The sequence below is a fragment of the Spea bombifrons genome, chromosome 3, assembly GCF_027358695.1.
Source record: "Spea bombifrons isolate aSpeBom1 chromosome 3, aSpeBom1.2.pri, whole genome shotgun sequence".
Classification (NCBI taxonomy): domain Eukaryota; kingdom Metazoa; phylum Chordata; class Amphibia; order Anura; family Pelobatidae; genus Spea; species Spea bombifrons.
In genome coordinates this window covers 12,088,290-12,105,000 of record NC_071089.1, presented here as the reverse complement: position 1 = coordinate 12,105,000, position 16,711 = coordinate 12,088,290, and the positions used below count along the sequence as shown (strand labels likewise).

General features: G+C 38.6%; 1 protein-coding gene across 1 annotated transcript in view; it reads right to left on the bottom strand.

The window, feature by feature from the left end:
* DYNC2LI1 (dynein cytoplasmic 2 light intermediate chain 1) overlaps nt 1–10,959 on the bottom strand; it is a 15,723-nt gene extending 4,764 nt beyond the window's left edge. Inside the window, exons 1-12 of the mRNA XM_053459398.1 lie at nt 10,832–10,959; nt 9,575–9,698; nt 8,800–8,834; nt 7,513–7,582; nt 5,172–5,260; nt 4,868–5,054; nt 4,702–4,770; nt 4,401–4,478; nt 4,112–4,188; nt 3,366–3,436; nt 2,940–3,037; nt 1,999–2,091 (exon numbers count right to left, since the gene is read on the bottom strand). Of these exons, the coding sequence (XP_053315373.1) occupies nt 1,999–2,091; nt 2,940–3,037; nt 3,366–3,436; nt 4,112–4,188; nt 4,401–4,478; nt 4,702–4,770; nt 4,868–5,054; nt 5,172–5,260; nt 7,513–7,582; nt 8,800–8,834; nt 9,575–9,698; nt 10,832–10,845 (1,005 nt within the window). The 5' untranslated portion in view covers nt 10,846–10,959. The remainder of the gene's footprint in view (nt 1–1,998; nt 2,092–2,939; nt 3,038–3,365; nt 3,437–4,111; nt 4,189–4,400; nt 4,479–4,701; nt 4,771–4,867; nt 5,055–5,171; nt 5,261–7,512; nt 7,583–8,799; nt 8,835–9,574; nt 9,699–10,831) is intronic.
* Nucleotides 10,960–16,711: the final 5,752 nt, after the last annotated feature.

The window sequence follows — 16,711 nt, the reverse complement described above, 5'->3', positions numbered from 1 at the left end:
ATTTTGAAGGGGCAGCTTAATGTCACCTCAATACAGAAAAATACATATTAAAATACTAACTGTGAGTGATATGCATTCTTTGAAACGATAAATAAAAAGACTTGTCTGACCTAGAAGTCTCAGCCCTGTTGCTGCCCTACTCTTCCGTGGTCCAACATTTCTTGCTACTGATTGGCTGCTTGAAGCACCCAATCGGTGAAAGGAAAGCGCTCCTATTGAAATCAGCCAACACTGGAGGTGACTGGATGTACGTTTATCACGTGGCAGCGGATGTGTTCAGACGAAAAAGAAACACAACGAAAACTAACGTTTATATGATGGCTGGAGTGTCCCTCCACAATAATAATTCAACATATCGAGATGTTCTAGCAGCTGGTCAGATACTCAGAGTCAGACCACTAACATGCAGACACAGATTCTTATCATCGTATTATTTATTTATTGATGCCGCACCATCATATTCTGCATCATATACCATGTTTTTAGTTGAAGTTTCTTTGTCAATCACTAGAACTGTTTACAGATATTTAGTGTAAAATGTTGCAGCAGGTAAGCAGGATTCGCAGATGTTCTGAAGTTCTCTGCCTTCTCCTCACCCGCACTTGCAAAGGCTACCGGAACAAATCAACTTAAAAAGGGGGCCATGAGACAACATATCAGGGAGCAATAAGTACACATATCCCGAGAACGGTTAAGATGGTTGCATGGTATACTACAAAGGTGGATTTCTAACAGACATATATTGCTTATTTAAATCTGTAAAATGATGTATAGAATTGTATAAGTGACAGATTCGCTTGCAGTCTTATGCCAGGAAAGACAATTCCGTCTAGTGAAAGAGAAGCTAAATCCGTATAGTGCCAGCCAGTGAAGTAAGTCTAGTGTCATGGCAGCCAAGCTCAGAGCTGGCACCTTTTGTCTGGGGGTAAGTACAGCCAAGTGATCCCTCAATCAGCTTATCCCCCCTTTAAGAGGTAGAAGACGCTTCTAGTACATGACCCCACCGAGACCCCACTTCCCAGAGCCCTAAAAAGGTGAGCTGGCCCTGCATGAAATACTCGGACCAGCTTAAGGGTAAGTGTCCCCATCCCTCCAAGCCAGCCTGTCCCTGGCCACCCGTGTAAGGACAGCTTTGCTTGTCTCATGCCAGGGCTGGGTTGTTTCTATTGTAACATAAAAGTAGGCAAAAAATATGTATCCATTTTTCCCCCAAACAAAAAACAGGAACTTGCAAATTAATCAGGAAGAACTTTGCCCTGCCACAGTTTGTCATTATAAAAATAATAATCCACTTCATATTGAGTTTTATCTCAATGGCTACTTGGGTGTACCAAGGGCCTTTTTAGTAAGTGTTTCATTACTGATAAATCCCTTTCGATAATAAAAATCTAGATTGGGGAAAATCATTTTCTCTTTATTCCACGTGGCTACGCAGATAAAGGTGTCTGCACGAGAGTTACCTTTTAGAGAAGACATTTATAAGCGTTCAAAATGAAAGAAGAACAATGACTATGGACACCCACCCAAGAAAACCTTGCTTATCACCTGTCGATTATTAAGACACTACAGACAAATGATAAACCATCACTAGGGTCACAACATGGATCCCATTAGGGTTTAAAAACTTGTGAAAAAAACACAAACACAGAACTCCGAGTAAATAAAACGTTTAGAACTCAGGGTTTTTTAGCTGTTATGGTTTAGCAGGCACAAACATGTACATGTAAGGTTCAACCGTGAAGCCCTGGCATGGAGGACAGCATTGGAAGCTCACATATGCCAGGTAAACCTGGAATCTTGCCACCACTAAAGACAAAAAGTGCCTTCCTAAGCATTTTTTAAAGGGTCTTTGGGATAAAAATGGCATTTCCTTCCTTTTAAGCCCTTGGGACTCTTTCTCGAGTCATTACATTCAGTTAGTCCAGTCTCATTGGACTGATGACTATAATGCGACAAAATGCTGGGACATTTCTCTATTCCAAATTATTTTAGCAGTACCTGATCCTTTTGAGCCCTCATGGCATCAACTTCACTTTCGGCGTACTGTGGATCTTTAGCAGGGTCTTTCAAATCTTTTCTGTCCCTTGCATTCTATAAAGAACAGAGGGAAAGATTAATAATCACCTTTAGCATGTTATTGTCAATAAAGGAACTAAAGTCAATTATAAATGGATAAATAGAAAAAAAAACACCTAGCCAGTAGACTACAAAACGGATTTAATAGCATTTAGCATTTATAACACTATTTATACCACTACTCAATCATATATATATATATATATATATATATATATATATGAGCATTTAGGAAATGTAAAGTGCTATCTCCCTCTAGCAATTATCAGCTAGACAGCAAGACAGAGGCAACCATGACATGATGTACCCAATGGCCTTCCCGTCAGCTATGGCTTTAGGCTTGGAGGTGACCAAGCCTGACCCAGGGCAATGTCCTAGCTGCCCCCTCTATGGCTGTTGTCCTTACTGCTGAGCTCTAGAATACAATATCCTAGCTCTTATCCCAGCCACTGAAGGACACACAGGTTTGGGTACAGCATATTATGGAGGCTATGTAGGCCTGGCATAGCTTTCAATAGCGTACATGAGCTGGTTGAGATGAATAGTGCTGTTCCAATGAGAATCGTGCACAAAGGAAGCAAAAAGAAGTGAATAAGTGGAATGTAACATGGTAAATGAATAACGTCCACAGTAAAGACTGAAAGACTCTAATACAAAACATGTATAAAAATGACAGCATAGACACACTTGCAGGAGCAGTGAAAAACATGCGGGTGAGCGCTCCCTTACACCTTCCACTTCTGTCACTCTTGTAACGTGTAATCGTTGGTCACAGCTTTCCTGACCAAAGCAGCAAAGCATATACTAAAAAAAACTTTTAATCAGTTAACTAAAAAAATATATTTTTCAGCGCACTTTTTTACCTGTGGAGGAAAATATCTCATGTAGACATTCTTCCATAACTCCATGGGTGTGCTCCCGCTGAACTGTCGTAAGTCACTACTGGAGGCTGGAGGAGACCCTAACGTTTAAATATAGACAGTATTATAATAATTAAAAGATGCCTTTGCAGTATGTTAAGGAAATACAAATTAACAGATCTATCATTTTATTCTTTCATGTGAAGGTTTAATAAAAAAGAAAAACTATATCCATTTCTATGACAACATCCTGTTGCCAGTTTAAAAAAAAAAAATAGGGGATTAAATTTTTTTTTTTTACTTAATTAAAGATTAATTTATGAGCAGTGCTGGGGAAGATGTTGGTGGTTATGAAAGTGTTCTGGGTACGTGGAATAGCACAAAGAGCCAGTTTGCAGAAGGATAGAAAGGATTTAAAATAACTCTTACCAATTTGGCTTAATGAGTCTGACCCGGCTGGAACGAGAAGTGGTTTATTATGATCCACCACAACAGATTTACTGTAAAGACATAAAATACATATGTCAGAGTCTAATTACAATCTTTAGAATCCGCATAAATACTTCATTCTCTCATGGAATGGTCATGTTTTTATTTTTCTCAAACGGACGCACATATCCACGTTTTATTTGCTGCTTTAGAATTACATTCTTATGGTAGCCTTTTGGACTCATTTTGCTGATCCCTGGCCCACTTACAATTTGGAACATATAGAAACAGTAGAACTTTCCTGATAAAGTCACTCATGGGCAAATCAGCAACTGTATTACCATGTATAAAGAACTATTCCTAATCATAGTTCCTCTTCAGAAAAAGGAAGGGTAAGGGGACCTTGAAGCTTCGGGTCTACCTCTCGGTAAAACTATTTGTCAAATCACCTGACAAGATAAGCTTAGCGAAATACATGTTATTGAGTATAATGGAATGTTTTTGATCATCTTTACCAATGAAGTGCCACTGAAGAACATGTCTCCATACTGTTACGGAGCAGTAATTTACTTGGATTTCACTTTTCACTAAATATCCCCTAATATCAAACCATCTAACCTACGTTCACAGGTTAATGCTGCGCATGTATCATGTTCATAAAAGGTAGATTGGTAAATACAGAAGCAACACGTATAAAAGGGAACGGAAAAAATGACATGCTTTTGCAGAACTGATAACCTTTTTACCTTCTGTCCAGTCCAAATGCCAAATGATTAATATACGAACGGGTTACTGTTTTAAGTGATTCAGATTTGCTTGTGAACTGCAAAAATAAAGAAAATATACATTTAAAAAAATATACTATGACAGTAATGTAATGACTGGGACAAATAAAAAGTAGTACTTATATCTTTCTGTTATTGAAGGCAACTTTTTATCTACTGTAATAGCTTGGCTTATTCTATGTCTCACAATTGAACATTAGCTTTGAAACTGGTTTAAAAAAACATGCAAACTAAAGAAAAAAATACACACCATCAATGAGGCTCCATAGAAATGTGATACAAATCGAAGAGTCTTGCATATAACTTTTCTTTTCTCCGATTCGAGGTCCTAAAATGAAACAATGCTAAAACAATACATACAATGCTTGAAGTCACCGAGTGTATTATTATCTCTTGGAAAACGGTGGAATTGAGCAAAACATCCCCATTACTTTTACACACTCAGAGTGTACATTTTTATCTGTAATATAACAGCCAAAGACTGAGGGCAACAAATAAATGCAATGTAATGAATTAGTTAAAAGCAATAAAAACCCAAGATGAATTCTTACCTGAAAAATGTCATATTTGCTCCCAATAATTAATAAAGGTATAGGGAATGGATCGATTAATTCTCTGTCCTGTTAGGGAGACATAAAGGTCGTAGTTGTAGTGCAGTTTCTAAATGAAGTCCACTAGATCTTAGTGTAGTATTGACTTAAATAAAAAGATACATACTGGATGGTCCTTGGGCATACTCTGCCACATATTCTGTTTTATTTGATTAGCTAGTTTGGAATTTGCCTTTCCAACGTCTGCCACGACTCTGTTCACGTGATTCCTGGTTTTCTGAAGAAGGTTCTCCATTGTCGGCCACAACTCATCCGGTTTAGAAAGGTCAAGAACAAGAACCAGAGAAAATGTCCTGTGAAATAATCAAACACATGCAGGATTATTTAGCACAACAGCATAATACCTTCCCTATCCACTATTTCTCCCTATAACGTTTAATAGATTATAACTGACGATAAGTGTTACGTACCTTAAACTGTCACTTGTGATCGGGATGCGGATTAAATCCAGCAGCGATGTCCCTCCACCTAGTTCCCAAAAATGAGCAATGTCTTTTGGCTACAAAACAAAGAATTTAAAGGATTGAGTAATCTCAGCCCGTCTGGCACATAGTTAATCCTAAAATAAGCCATTTTTCTAGATGTGAAACGCTGCTGAAGTGATATTTTTTAAGGGGAAAAGCAAAGAGCAATTTTGAGGACAACTTTATGGTATAATGAAACAATCCATATATCTAAAACGGGCAATTAAACAGATAAAAAGGGAAACGCACATATTTGCCCCTTAACTCCAAGAATTTGGGGATACTTAGTGTGGCCATATTGGGCATCTGTACCTGACATCTCATTATATTCATGTTTCGGAGTAAAGGGTATACATCTTCTCAATCGGTTCTCAGTTTCATGAATACTGTGATTCTTTTTCTTTTCATTATCTAGACCAGAGGCTAAACTTGATTTATAACTGGTGCAGAATTGAAAAGGGTTGGGATGAAATGTCTACCTGTTTTCTCCATTATTATCATGCGCCCCATGACAATTACAATGAAATACAGTCACAGAGGCAGAGTCTACAAGGTCGAGTTCTCTTGTTTTATGGACTTAAAATCTCTTCTCCAGTACAAGGTATAACGTGTGTATCCTGTGGGTTATCACCGATATCAACATGCATTGTTTATCACTCAGGTATACTCCTAGATAATTAAAGAATGCTTTCCATACCAATTCCCAAATCCATACAGAGTAATATTATTTTTAGATTTCACTGAAGTCAGAAAAATAAAATACTATACATTTTCTTAAAAATGATGTACATATTTACAGTATACAAACTGATATGAGTTATCGTATCGTACAAAATTTACAATCTATTGTAAAAAGAATGTTATCAGCTGTCAATTAGTGATCCATCATCAACGTAAAGCACCATAAAGCAAAAAGGGCAATGAGTTCATGAAAAAGAAAGGAAAAACTGTAATGGAGAAAGCGAGATATTCCGGGAGAAATGCAAGCAAATGGAGGCATATGTGGGTAAAATGTTTCTAACATGGCACTATGACACAGATTATATGTACTGTGAAGGTCCAAACATATTCTAATTCCTTTCATATAATCATATTATTAGGGAAGACTACTGAATCTTTTCATCGGGTGTATTATATCTGGAACCATCACTTGCATTTCTGTAAAAAAAATATATATATATATATATATATATATATAAATATACACACATCCTAGCCCTCAGTATTAGATATTGCCATCCAATCTCATCATACCATTAAATCAACTCAATAGTCAAAAGAATAATTGTCAGGAGAGTTTGCAGGGGAGTTGTGGTTTTTATTTATTAACTTCACTATACATTATGAAGGTCCAAGCCCAGTGAGCTTCTGCTACAGGAAGAGCAGGGCTTACACATTAAACTGTACATTATATAGGGCCAGCTTACCCTTTCTTGCTGGAGAAACCCATCTCTGTTGGCACTAATAATAAATAGTAAGGTGGAGTTGAAACTCTCCTACCTTTAGTAAATAAGCTTACATGACTTCCAAAATCATTACATCGCTGGTTTTTCCTGCTAGAAGCGCTGAGCTGAGCCCTGTATCATGTATTAAAAAAAAAGTATTTAACTGCATTATACAGGGCCAACCTAGATGTTTTGGGGGTAAAAGTTCATTGGGTTTGGCATGTCATTATGAAGTCAGTAAGCTGAAACCTTAACTCTTCTGCACATTTACCTGCTAACTCACTCATCTTCACTGAGGAACCATGGGCAATGCAGCACCTTTATGCCTAATGCTACTGTGGTACCCCCCCCACACACACACGCACACATAAACCTAACCAACTTCAAATGAAAGAGCTCACCACATCTTGAATATAGCAAGAATAACATTCTAATAGAAATATGTTTAAATAACCCATACTACTCAAAAGCGGGGCCTTCTCAGTGTTAATATATATTTCTTATGTATGTGTTAATTATCCGATTTAAATTGCAATATGTGTAATGTGCTGGTGGTTATATCTATAAAGCTTTAGCTAATGTAACCCAGAAGACATTCTAGTAATCAGGCACAAACCTTGAACTGAAGATAACAGAGAACATTAGTACAACTTGCTGCCCAAAAGATAATGTTATCTAATTATCTAATCAAAGGCAAGTCGAAGTAATTTCCTGTTAATTCTCACTGACTTAGCTAATTAAGATATGGAGTACGGGGCCTCTATCGTATCTTGGATTTTTCCGATGCCCACAAAGATTACCAATGCAGTCCCTTGAAGTCAGTCATTATTCCCAAAGCTTACAGTGCTGTGTCCCTTTGCTCTTCTTCCAAATGTATACTCTAGGGCTAAGGTTGGCTTGGACACTTCATCCCTGTGAATGGAAACAAAATAATAATAACAACAATAAGGCATTTAACACGGTAATCGATATTACCGCAAGATATGGAGATCCACAGGAGCACAACAGGAAAAAAAGAAGAGATCCCATGGGATTAGACTACTCTGATGCACAAAAGATATTTTTCTGTTGCCCCTCCTGTAGTGTTCCTGAAACACCACAAGCCATCTGATGGCCACCATCTTGATACAAACTCTGGTTTATACATCTTCCTTTGCACCCTGAAACCCTTTACCCCTACAAGAGACCCCATACTCCCTCTTTCACCCCTCATTTTAATTAAATTACCCATACTACTCAAAAGCGGTTAATGTATATTTCTTATGTATGCGTTAATCATCCGATTTAAATTGTACAGCACGGGGTAATTTGTTGGCACTTAGTAACATTAATAATAGTAAAAATAGTTGGCGCTTAGGTAACATTAATAATAGTAAAACATCTCTAGGTAACATAAGAACACCATCAGTTGGATGATTGTGGGATTTGTAGTTCATAAAAAAATGAAATAAAGCATTTTGTACAAGTTCCCATTTGTATGGGGATTTTCTCCTCACATATTCAGAAATATTTATAGACCCATTTTAGCTGCCAGAGAAAAGCAGATTGTACCAAGATTTGCATTTGTATTGTACAAAAAGAGTTTTTCCTATACTTGCAAACCTTTCATTGGATACAGTACAGTAATTTTTAGAAATTTCTATCCATCAATTTCAACCCTTTCTACTTAGCATTCCTGCTTTTGATCCAAAAGCTTTTTTTTTTATTTTTTTTTTAAATTGCCACTTAGGGAGAGAATTCCTTCTTGACTACATAAGGCAATACGATTTCTCTTTGGATCAAGAAGCTCTAAAATATTAATACTAATTCCATCATTTATAGCCCTGTATCTTGAATCTGGTAGAACCACCTCTCTTGGCAGTGGATTCCATACCTTTATGGCCCTTACTGTAAAAAATCCCTTCCTTTGTTGTGTATGAAATCTTCTCTCTTCCAGTCTTAGAGGATGACCTCTGTTAATTTCTGTTAATGAACAGGTCACTGGACAGCATATTCATACACTATCAGAATACCCTCTCTAACTTTTTAATTCTCCCTTTGCCGATTTATTTGTCTAAATAGCAGCTGTCTATTTAATGAAATTATTGGAAAACATTAGACAACTAAGAAATGATAGGAACGACTTGTACCTGTCAAGACATCGAAGAATAATAGATGTCTTTCCCTAAAAGACAGAAAACAAATGAACAAACGCATAAATATAATCACTTAATTTCACAGGACTACAAATAAATAATATATCATAATAATAAAACAGTAATACGAAATAACAAAATTAAAATAAACCTAGTGAAGTACTCTTTGGTAAGAGATTGTATTGAATTATTGGTCTGAAAATTATCTATAAAACGAAGATGGATGATCCCAGTAGGTGGCAAGGGGTATGACCTGGGGCGGTGGGTAGGTTAAGGAGAGTGGACAGGGAGAGTGTGGGATTGGGCAGGCCAGTCCATTTTTCTTAACAATGGATGAACCAGGGGCTCCGCCTAGATTTAAAATATAATGTATAAAGTATAATATAACGTATATATAACACACAGTTTTTTGTTAATTGGTTGAGTTAAATAAGAGAAGTTTTGATACGAGATGATATATCTTGTCTTGTACTCTTGACTATGACCTCAGTTTTTCATGACATCACAAATTTTTATCAGGGTCAGAAAGTGTCAGTGACAGTATCTTATAGCAGTGCTGTGAGCAACATGCCAAATTTACATATGTCCTGAAAGAAATGGTCAATGTGGTCACTGATGGAGCAGACTATTTTCTGAGAGCCTCCTCACATGCGTGATAATGTGTAGTTAGCGTCTTTAGTGATGAAGTCCGTGTGTGTGTGTGTGTGTGTGTGTGTGTGTGTGTGGGGGACACTACTCTTTATAGGTGCACGATATACAATTATGGTACCCCATTTTTGTTGCCTATGAAGAAGACTGATCGCTCAGAATGAACAGCTGCTTCAGGGTCCTCTTCGTTTCCAGCATTTTCCTTTTTTTGTACTTCAGCTATAGCTATGTCCCACAGGCTGTCACTGGGAAACAGAAAAAAAAACAAAACATTTACATTTATACATTTATATCTTGACATTTTTAACATCCTCGCAGTCTGGAGACCTTTTGGGAACCGTCCTGCAATTATATGGAGGAGAAATTAGCAGTGTTGTAACCAGTCTCTGGAAGCTGCAATCATTTGAAACACGGAATAGGGCAGCCCCAGGGACAGACCACCTAACATGCCTTGGAGGCAGAGGTGTATGAAGATGAATGGCAAAATCTTCAGAGACTGGTGAATAGAATGCAGATGCCCCTGAATTACCAACTTATTTAGGATAAGCATTGTGTACCACGGCGAGCCCATAAAGTGAGAGTTCATTCTATTTTTACGCTAGAAAAAGATGGAAATCAGAACCATGCAAAATGCCAGCATACGTTTTAAATACCGGTCCTCAGACATGGAGTTCATATATATCTGCAGAGGGGAAAAAGGCACCGCGATTCTTGGTTCCATGACAACGTTCTCCGGAAAGGCGGAAAGTTTGCATGTGTAGCTTATGAGAAGGCATATGAAACACACCAAACGCAGAAGCGTTAACTCCATCACCGCTGGGGGGAGCAGCTATATTCACCCCACTGTTTCTATTATTTTTAACCCTTTTTTGTTAAATAAGATTTCGCTTTTTTTTTTTCTTTTTTAATTTTTGCAATAAACCTTATATTTTATAGGTATCCCTCGGCTAAGCCGGCTACTTTGCGAAAGGTTTACATGTATGTCACAAACATTAACTGTTTTAAGCTTTTTTATTGTTATGTTTGCAAAGAATGACATCATGACAGCGTAGCACAGCACCAGAAGACGTGATTAACAATTAGCTATTTTTCACACCTTCTTAGCATGATTTCCATTCCATTCTATGGATCCTCTTTAATGTATATATACCCTGTAACGCCACAGAGGTCTCTTGCAATATTGTGATCGTAGCCCATCCCCGTAATCACCTGACAGGTATACCTACAGCGCGTACCTGTGCCAGCCTGTGACTATACCCCGGGGCCAGCCGGCGGGCGGGCGGACCTACTGCGATATTATCAGACCTCCGTATTCTGACACGAAGCAGCCGGTGTTCTTCTCAAATCCCAAACCAACTTGCCCCTGTTAACCCCATACCTGGGTCGAGGCATCCTCCCTACGACGTAGTGGTGCCGAAGGACTCTCTTCCCGTCTCTATGGTAACCAGCAGCGTCGAGAAGTGATGACGTTGCCCATCGCGTGTGTCACGTGGTGCAGATGAGCAGGCAGGCTGGTGTTTGCGGTTTGGAGGCTGAGCGGGATTTTTGTATACATCCAAGTTGTAATAAATACATTAACTCCGGATTTATTCATTCCGATACCGTGTGGGGTTACCAGGGAACTCGCCGGGGTAGTTACTATAGGATATTAATTTATTTGAATCTGAAATGTCATTTTTTATAAAATTATCTTTATGACCCAATTGCAAAGAATGTGAAATATACCGTAATGCTATTTGTGGTGGCTTTGGGCACATGTAACACGCTGACCCTTCATTAGGTGATTATAAGATGAGGCCATTACATTACATACAGGAAGGGAGGGTGAGTAAAATGGTATGATCTGAACAGACCACAAGATTCACTTCAGGGACACTTGTGTAAAGTGTGTGGATTAACCACACGCGGGATTGATAAAATTAAAGTGGTGCATTGCATTCCCCTCGGTGCTCAGAGGGTTAAACCATACACAACTGCTAAAGTTAACTCTTGAACATCTATAAGGGCCGCCACCGCTGGTATTAAAATCTAATGCTCTTTATGTAAAATGGGATCAGTAAAATAATGACCATCCCAGCTCTTTTTGCAGATTGAATTATGTAGGCTTCAGTCAGTATATGAATATGGAAGATTTCTCTAAAACTGGTCCTTGAAGCTGCTAGACTTCCAAACAGCCAGTGCAGAGTAATTGATTTGTTGTATTAGTAAGCAATTTGTAATACTTACATTACATCTCTCCTTCATCCCTCGCATCCGGTACCTCACCAAATCCTGCCGCCTTCACGTGAGATACATCTCCCAAATTTGCCCATTCCTCACACAAGAAGCAACAAAAATGCTAATCCACTCCCTTGTGATATCTAGGGCTGCAACAACTAATCGATAAAATCGATAATAATCGATAATGAAATTCGTTGGCAACGAATTTCATTATCGATTAGTTGAATCGATTATTATCGATTATAAAATGAGGGTTTTTTCAGAGCAAACGCTCTGAAAAATCCCCCTCATTATATAATCCGTTTAGTCTGACTCACCGTCTCACAGCAGCAGCTCTTACTTACTCCCCCTCCCTGTAATCACTGTGACAACTGGCCCCGCCCCTTCCTTCTCCAGGCCAGAACCACATGGCTGTGACACTCATCTATCTGTAAGTATATGTATATGTATATATATATATATATATATAAAATGTGTGTGTGTATATATATATATATATATATATATATATATATATATATATGTGTATGTATATATGTATGTAATATATATATATATATATTTGGGCTACTGAAAGTTAGGGGAGGTGGGGGTTAATTTAGGGGCAGTTATGGTTAGTGGGGTGTTTAGGGTTAATTTAGGGGCAGTTATGGTTAATTGGGTGTTTAGGGTTAATTTAGGGGCAGTTATGTTAATAGGGTGTTTAGGGTTAATTTAGGAGCAGCTATGGTTAATGGGGTGTTTGGGGTTAATTTGAGGCAGTTGTGGTTAATGGTGTGTTTAGGGTTAATTTAGGGGATGCTGTGGTTGATGGGGTCTTTAGGGTTAATTTAGGGGATGCTGTGGTTAAGGGGTGTTAATGGTTAATTTAGGGGCAGTTATGGTTAATGGGGAGTTTAGGGTTAATTTAGGGGAATCTAAATCCTGGGGGCAGTGAAGTGACATATCTGGGGGTATAAGGCATATACAGTATATAAGGCATATGTGGGGAGGGCAGTGTGGCATGTCTGGGGAGGACGGAGTGGTGTATCAGGGTGTATAAGGCATATCTGGGGGTAGAGTGGCATATCTCGGGGTAGAGAAGTGGCATGTCTGGGAGGCAGGGTGGCATGTCTGGGGAGGATGGAGTGGGGTATCAGGGGATATAAGGCGTATCAGGCACAGTGGCAGATGTGGGAGGCAGCGTGGAGTGGCAGATGTGGGAGGCAGCGTGGCATATGTGGGAGGCATTGTGGAGTGGCAGATGTGGGAGGCAGCATGGCGTGGCATATGTGGGGAGGGCAGGGTGGCATGTCTGGGGAGGATGGAGTGGTGTTTCAGGGGGTATAAGGCGTATCAGGCACAGTGGCATGTGGGGGGTAGAGTGGAGTGGCAGATGTGGGAGGCAGATGTGGGAGGCAGCGTGGAGTGGTATATGTGGGAGGCAGCGTGGAGTGGCAGATGTGGGAGGCAGCGTGGTGTGGTATATGTGGGAGGCAGCGTGGAGTGGCAGATGTGGGAGGCAGCGTGGCATATGTGGGGAGGGCAGCATGGCATGTCTGGGAGGCAGCGTAGCAAGCCTGGGCTCAAATGTGCATATATTGGGGGGCTGGTTGGGAAATAAAGACAAGAAATGTATTATCAAAGTTTTTTTATTCTGCTGTTTGTATTTAACATCATTTGTTTAGTAAATTATTTTAAATAAATGAAAAATTTACATTTTTTTTATCCGATTAATCGATTAATCGAAAAAATAATCGGCCAACTAATCGATTATTAAAATAATCGTTAGTTGCAGCCCTAGTGATATCCCATCTGGACTATTGGAACTTCCTGCTAACTGGTCTTCCCTCTCCCACCTTTCACCACTCCAGTCCATCCTCAACACTGCAGCTAGGTTAATCTTTCTCTGTCGCCGCTCCTCATCTGCTGCTCCGCTATGCCGATCGCTCCACTGACTTCCCATACCCTCCACGATCAAACTTCTCATCCTGACATACAGAACCCTTAACAACTCAGTACCCTCCTAACCCAATACACCCCTAACCACCCTCTCTGTTCCTCTCATGACCTGCATCTCTGCTCACAATACGGACCAAAAACATCTCATCTCCATCCAAGCTGTCCTCTCCTACTGTTTCACTTTCCCCTCAACCACTTACTACATTGTAAGCTCACAAGAGCAGCGCCCTCTTCTGCTTTTGTACTGGTTTGTTATTGTGTGTGACTTTAAATTATCCCACTGATTGTCACAACGCTACGGAATCTGTATTTGGTCACCTGGGATATCCTGAAAATCACAGACTTAGCTCAGCTTCCAGAGTATAGCTTTTAGAATTTGTCATGAAGCTATAATGTCCCTTTAAAAATTGTCTTATGAAAATTGGCACGCTTAATACAAGATCCCTTAGAATAATTTGGGGACTAATTGGCTGTGCAAACAGGTGGCATTTAAAGATCTCTCAGTGTGAAACTCCATGGTATGTACACGCAAAGCCAATAACAAACATCTGGTAAATGAAAAACAACACGCTGTTCCAAATCTGAACATGTAACGTGCTGATCCTACTACAGTGTAACGCTTGTGCTGCCGGCTACATGTGACATATGTATGTGTCCTGTAACAAATGGCTGATATGGCAAATCAAGGCTGAGCCCTGTACCTTTTATAGCAAATCCATATTTTCTTTGTTTGCTATACATATTAGGTATGGGTGGAATATCAGGAAAATTTCTTCAAACATGTGGAAGGACTCTTATTTACCTTATATGTCAGTACTTTTACCATATATGGGCAATATTTGATCCAAAAGAAAATTATTCAGATATTGCCCGTAAACGTTTTATCGTCACTGATATTGTAATGGGGTATAAAAAGTATAGTGGAGCGAGGTCTCTCTTTTCCTCTTCCATAATTTCAAGAAGCATACCCCACCCTTGGTTGCATGGAGAGTGACCGATAATGGTGAGCACAGCCACTGGCAAAGCCGTCTTCATCAGCGTTTCCTCGCCCCAGCGCGCTGACCCTGAGTGTTGGGATATGATATAATTTTCCGATGCAGGCGGTGTGAGGACTGCAAGGGAGCAGGAGACCAGATCTATTGCCAGCTGCTGGACCTCCTCCTCCTAATCCTACAAAGGTAGGTAAGCTGGGAGAGGTGCATGGAATGAGTTTGTATATGTGAGTGTGAGTGTATGTAAATGTGTGTATGTTGTAGAAATAACCCATGGAGCTGAAGCTATGGTTCCACAAGTACTTCATTTTTACCAACAAAATTGCCTGCATATTATACCCAAGATGTTACGGTAATATTTCTGTAGGGCTCCCCAATGTCTCAGAACCAACCCTTCTGATGCCCACTTTCATAAAAATATACGACTACTTATGAACTTTTTGTTTTTTATAAAAAGATACCTAAGAAACAGTTTGGTACTCTGTGCAGCGATTAATAATAAAACATATTCCATAAAGGCTCTTTAACTATACTCTTCGAGATGCCTGATGGATTTTAAGTAAAAGAAAAGATGGAGAATATGAAAATTCCCAAATCCTGAACATTATCTTGCGTGTTAAAAAAAAAAACAAAAAAAACACACACACAACAATCAGTTCGAAAGTCTAAATAAAACTATATATTCTTTATTATTATAAAGATAGTTAATCATTAATATGGCTGACATGTTTCACAATACATTCAATGCCTCTTGGATAACCCTTAAAAGACACATTAAAAACAATTAAAAGATCTAGAATATGACAGCAGCTAATTGGACATACAAAAATGTTCTCCAGGAACAAAAAGATCCGGACTTTAGCCCAAATATTATAATTTTATCTCATTAATTTATATTAAAATATATTTTAAAATTTCCAGTACTTTTTTCTTTATACTTATTGAGTTTCTTAATGAGTTACTCTTTGACATGGGTTTTCTGCATCAGGAGCAGTCCTCGGTATAATCGTTTTATATTTCAAATTATAATATTTCAATATACTCTGCAAAATTTTTCTCAGAAGGATTAAAATTTTCAATTGCATTTAAGTAGCTAATTAATAAATATGAATAATCAACATAAATTAATTTCTATAGTTTAAAGACACTGATTTAATTTTTTGGTGTTAGGAAGCTCAAACCATTGTGTATGCGTATTTTATATTAAGTTACAAATAGCCACGAATTTACAAAAGATTGGCTAAAGATAATTTTCTAGCATTTTTCTCAAAACTGATAAAAAAAAGATTTCCCATAAAGGCAAATAATATTTTAGATGAAAAATAATAGGCATGGCTAGATGTTCTATCATGTCTCCTATCCAACTGTCCTTTATGTAATATCTCTATTATGTTATCAGAAAGGATTACAGGTAGTGTGTGTGATACATACGGTATGTCTGGGGCTGAAATAGCGGTCCAGCAAATATTTCTAAAGAGCCAGAATTATGATTACTATGAAGTCATAATTGACCTCATCACCAAATTGACAGCTGACAAGTGGAATATGGGCGTCATGGGTCTCTTGTTATAAAGCATGGGTATATTTTTTCAGAGTGCCCCCAAAAGCATTGACCTGCATAATGGCTTCATAACTCCTGGAAAATATCCGATGAACCAAGAGTAACGGGGGATGCAGTACAATCGTATAATATGATTTTCTTAAAGGATACAAGCCCACCCCAGGCTCGCTCACTATTGAGTGGGCTTCGGTTCTGAAGGTATACATGTCTCATGTATCAAGCAAGCTGGGGATACGTTTCAATGGTTGCTGCTCTTTAAAAGGAACCAGGTCACCAACCTGGCATAACTCTAAAAATCAGCCTATACCCCTTGGCCGAGTCCCCAGGAACTTGGTATAATTAATGTCAAAATGGCAAGATTACAATGCAGCTGTAAGGGTTATTTTAGTATGTTTATTCAAAGAATAGATATTATTTATGTAACAATAAGCATTATTGCTTTACTATAAAAGTGGTTGAGTTTTCTTTTATGTTTTTACACCAGGGGTAGCCAACAGGCATCTACTCTAATGCAAGGAATAGTACTCTGATATTCTGTATTATC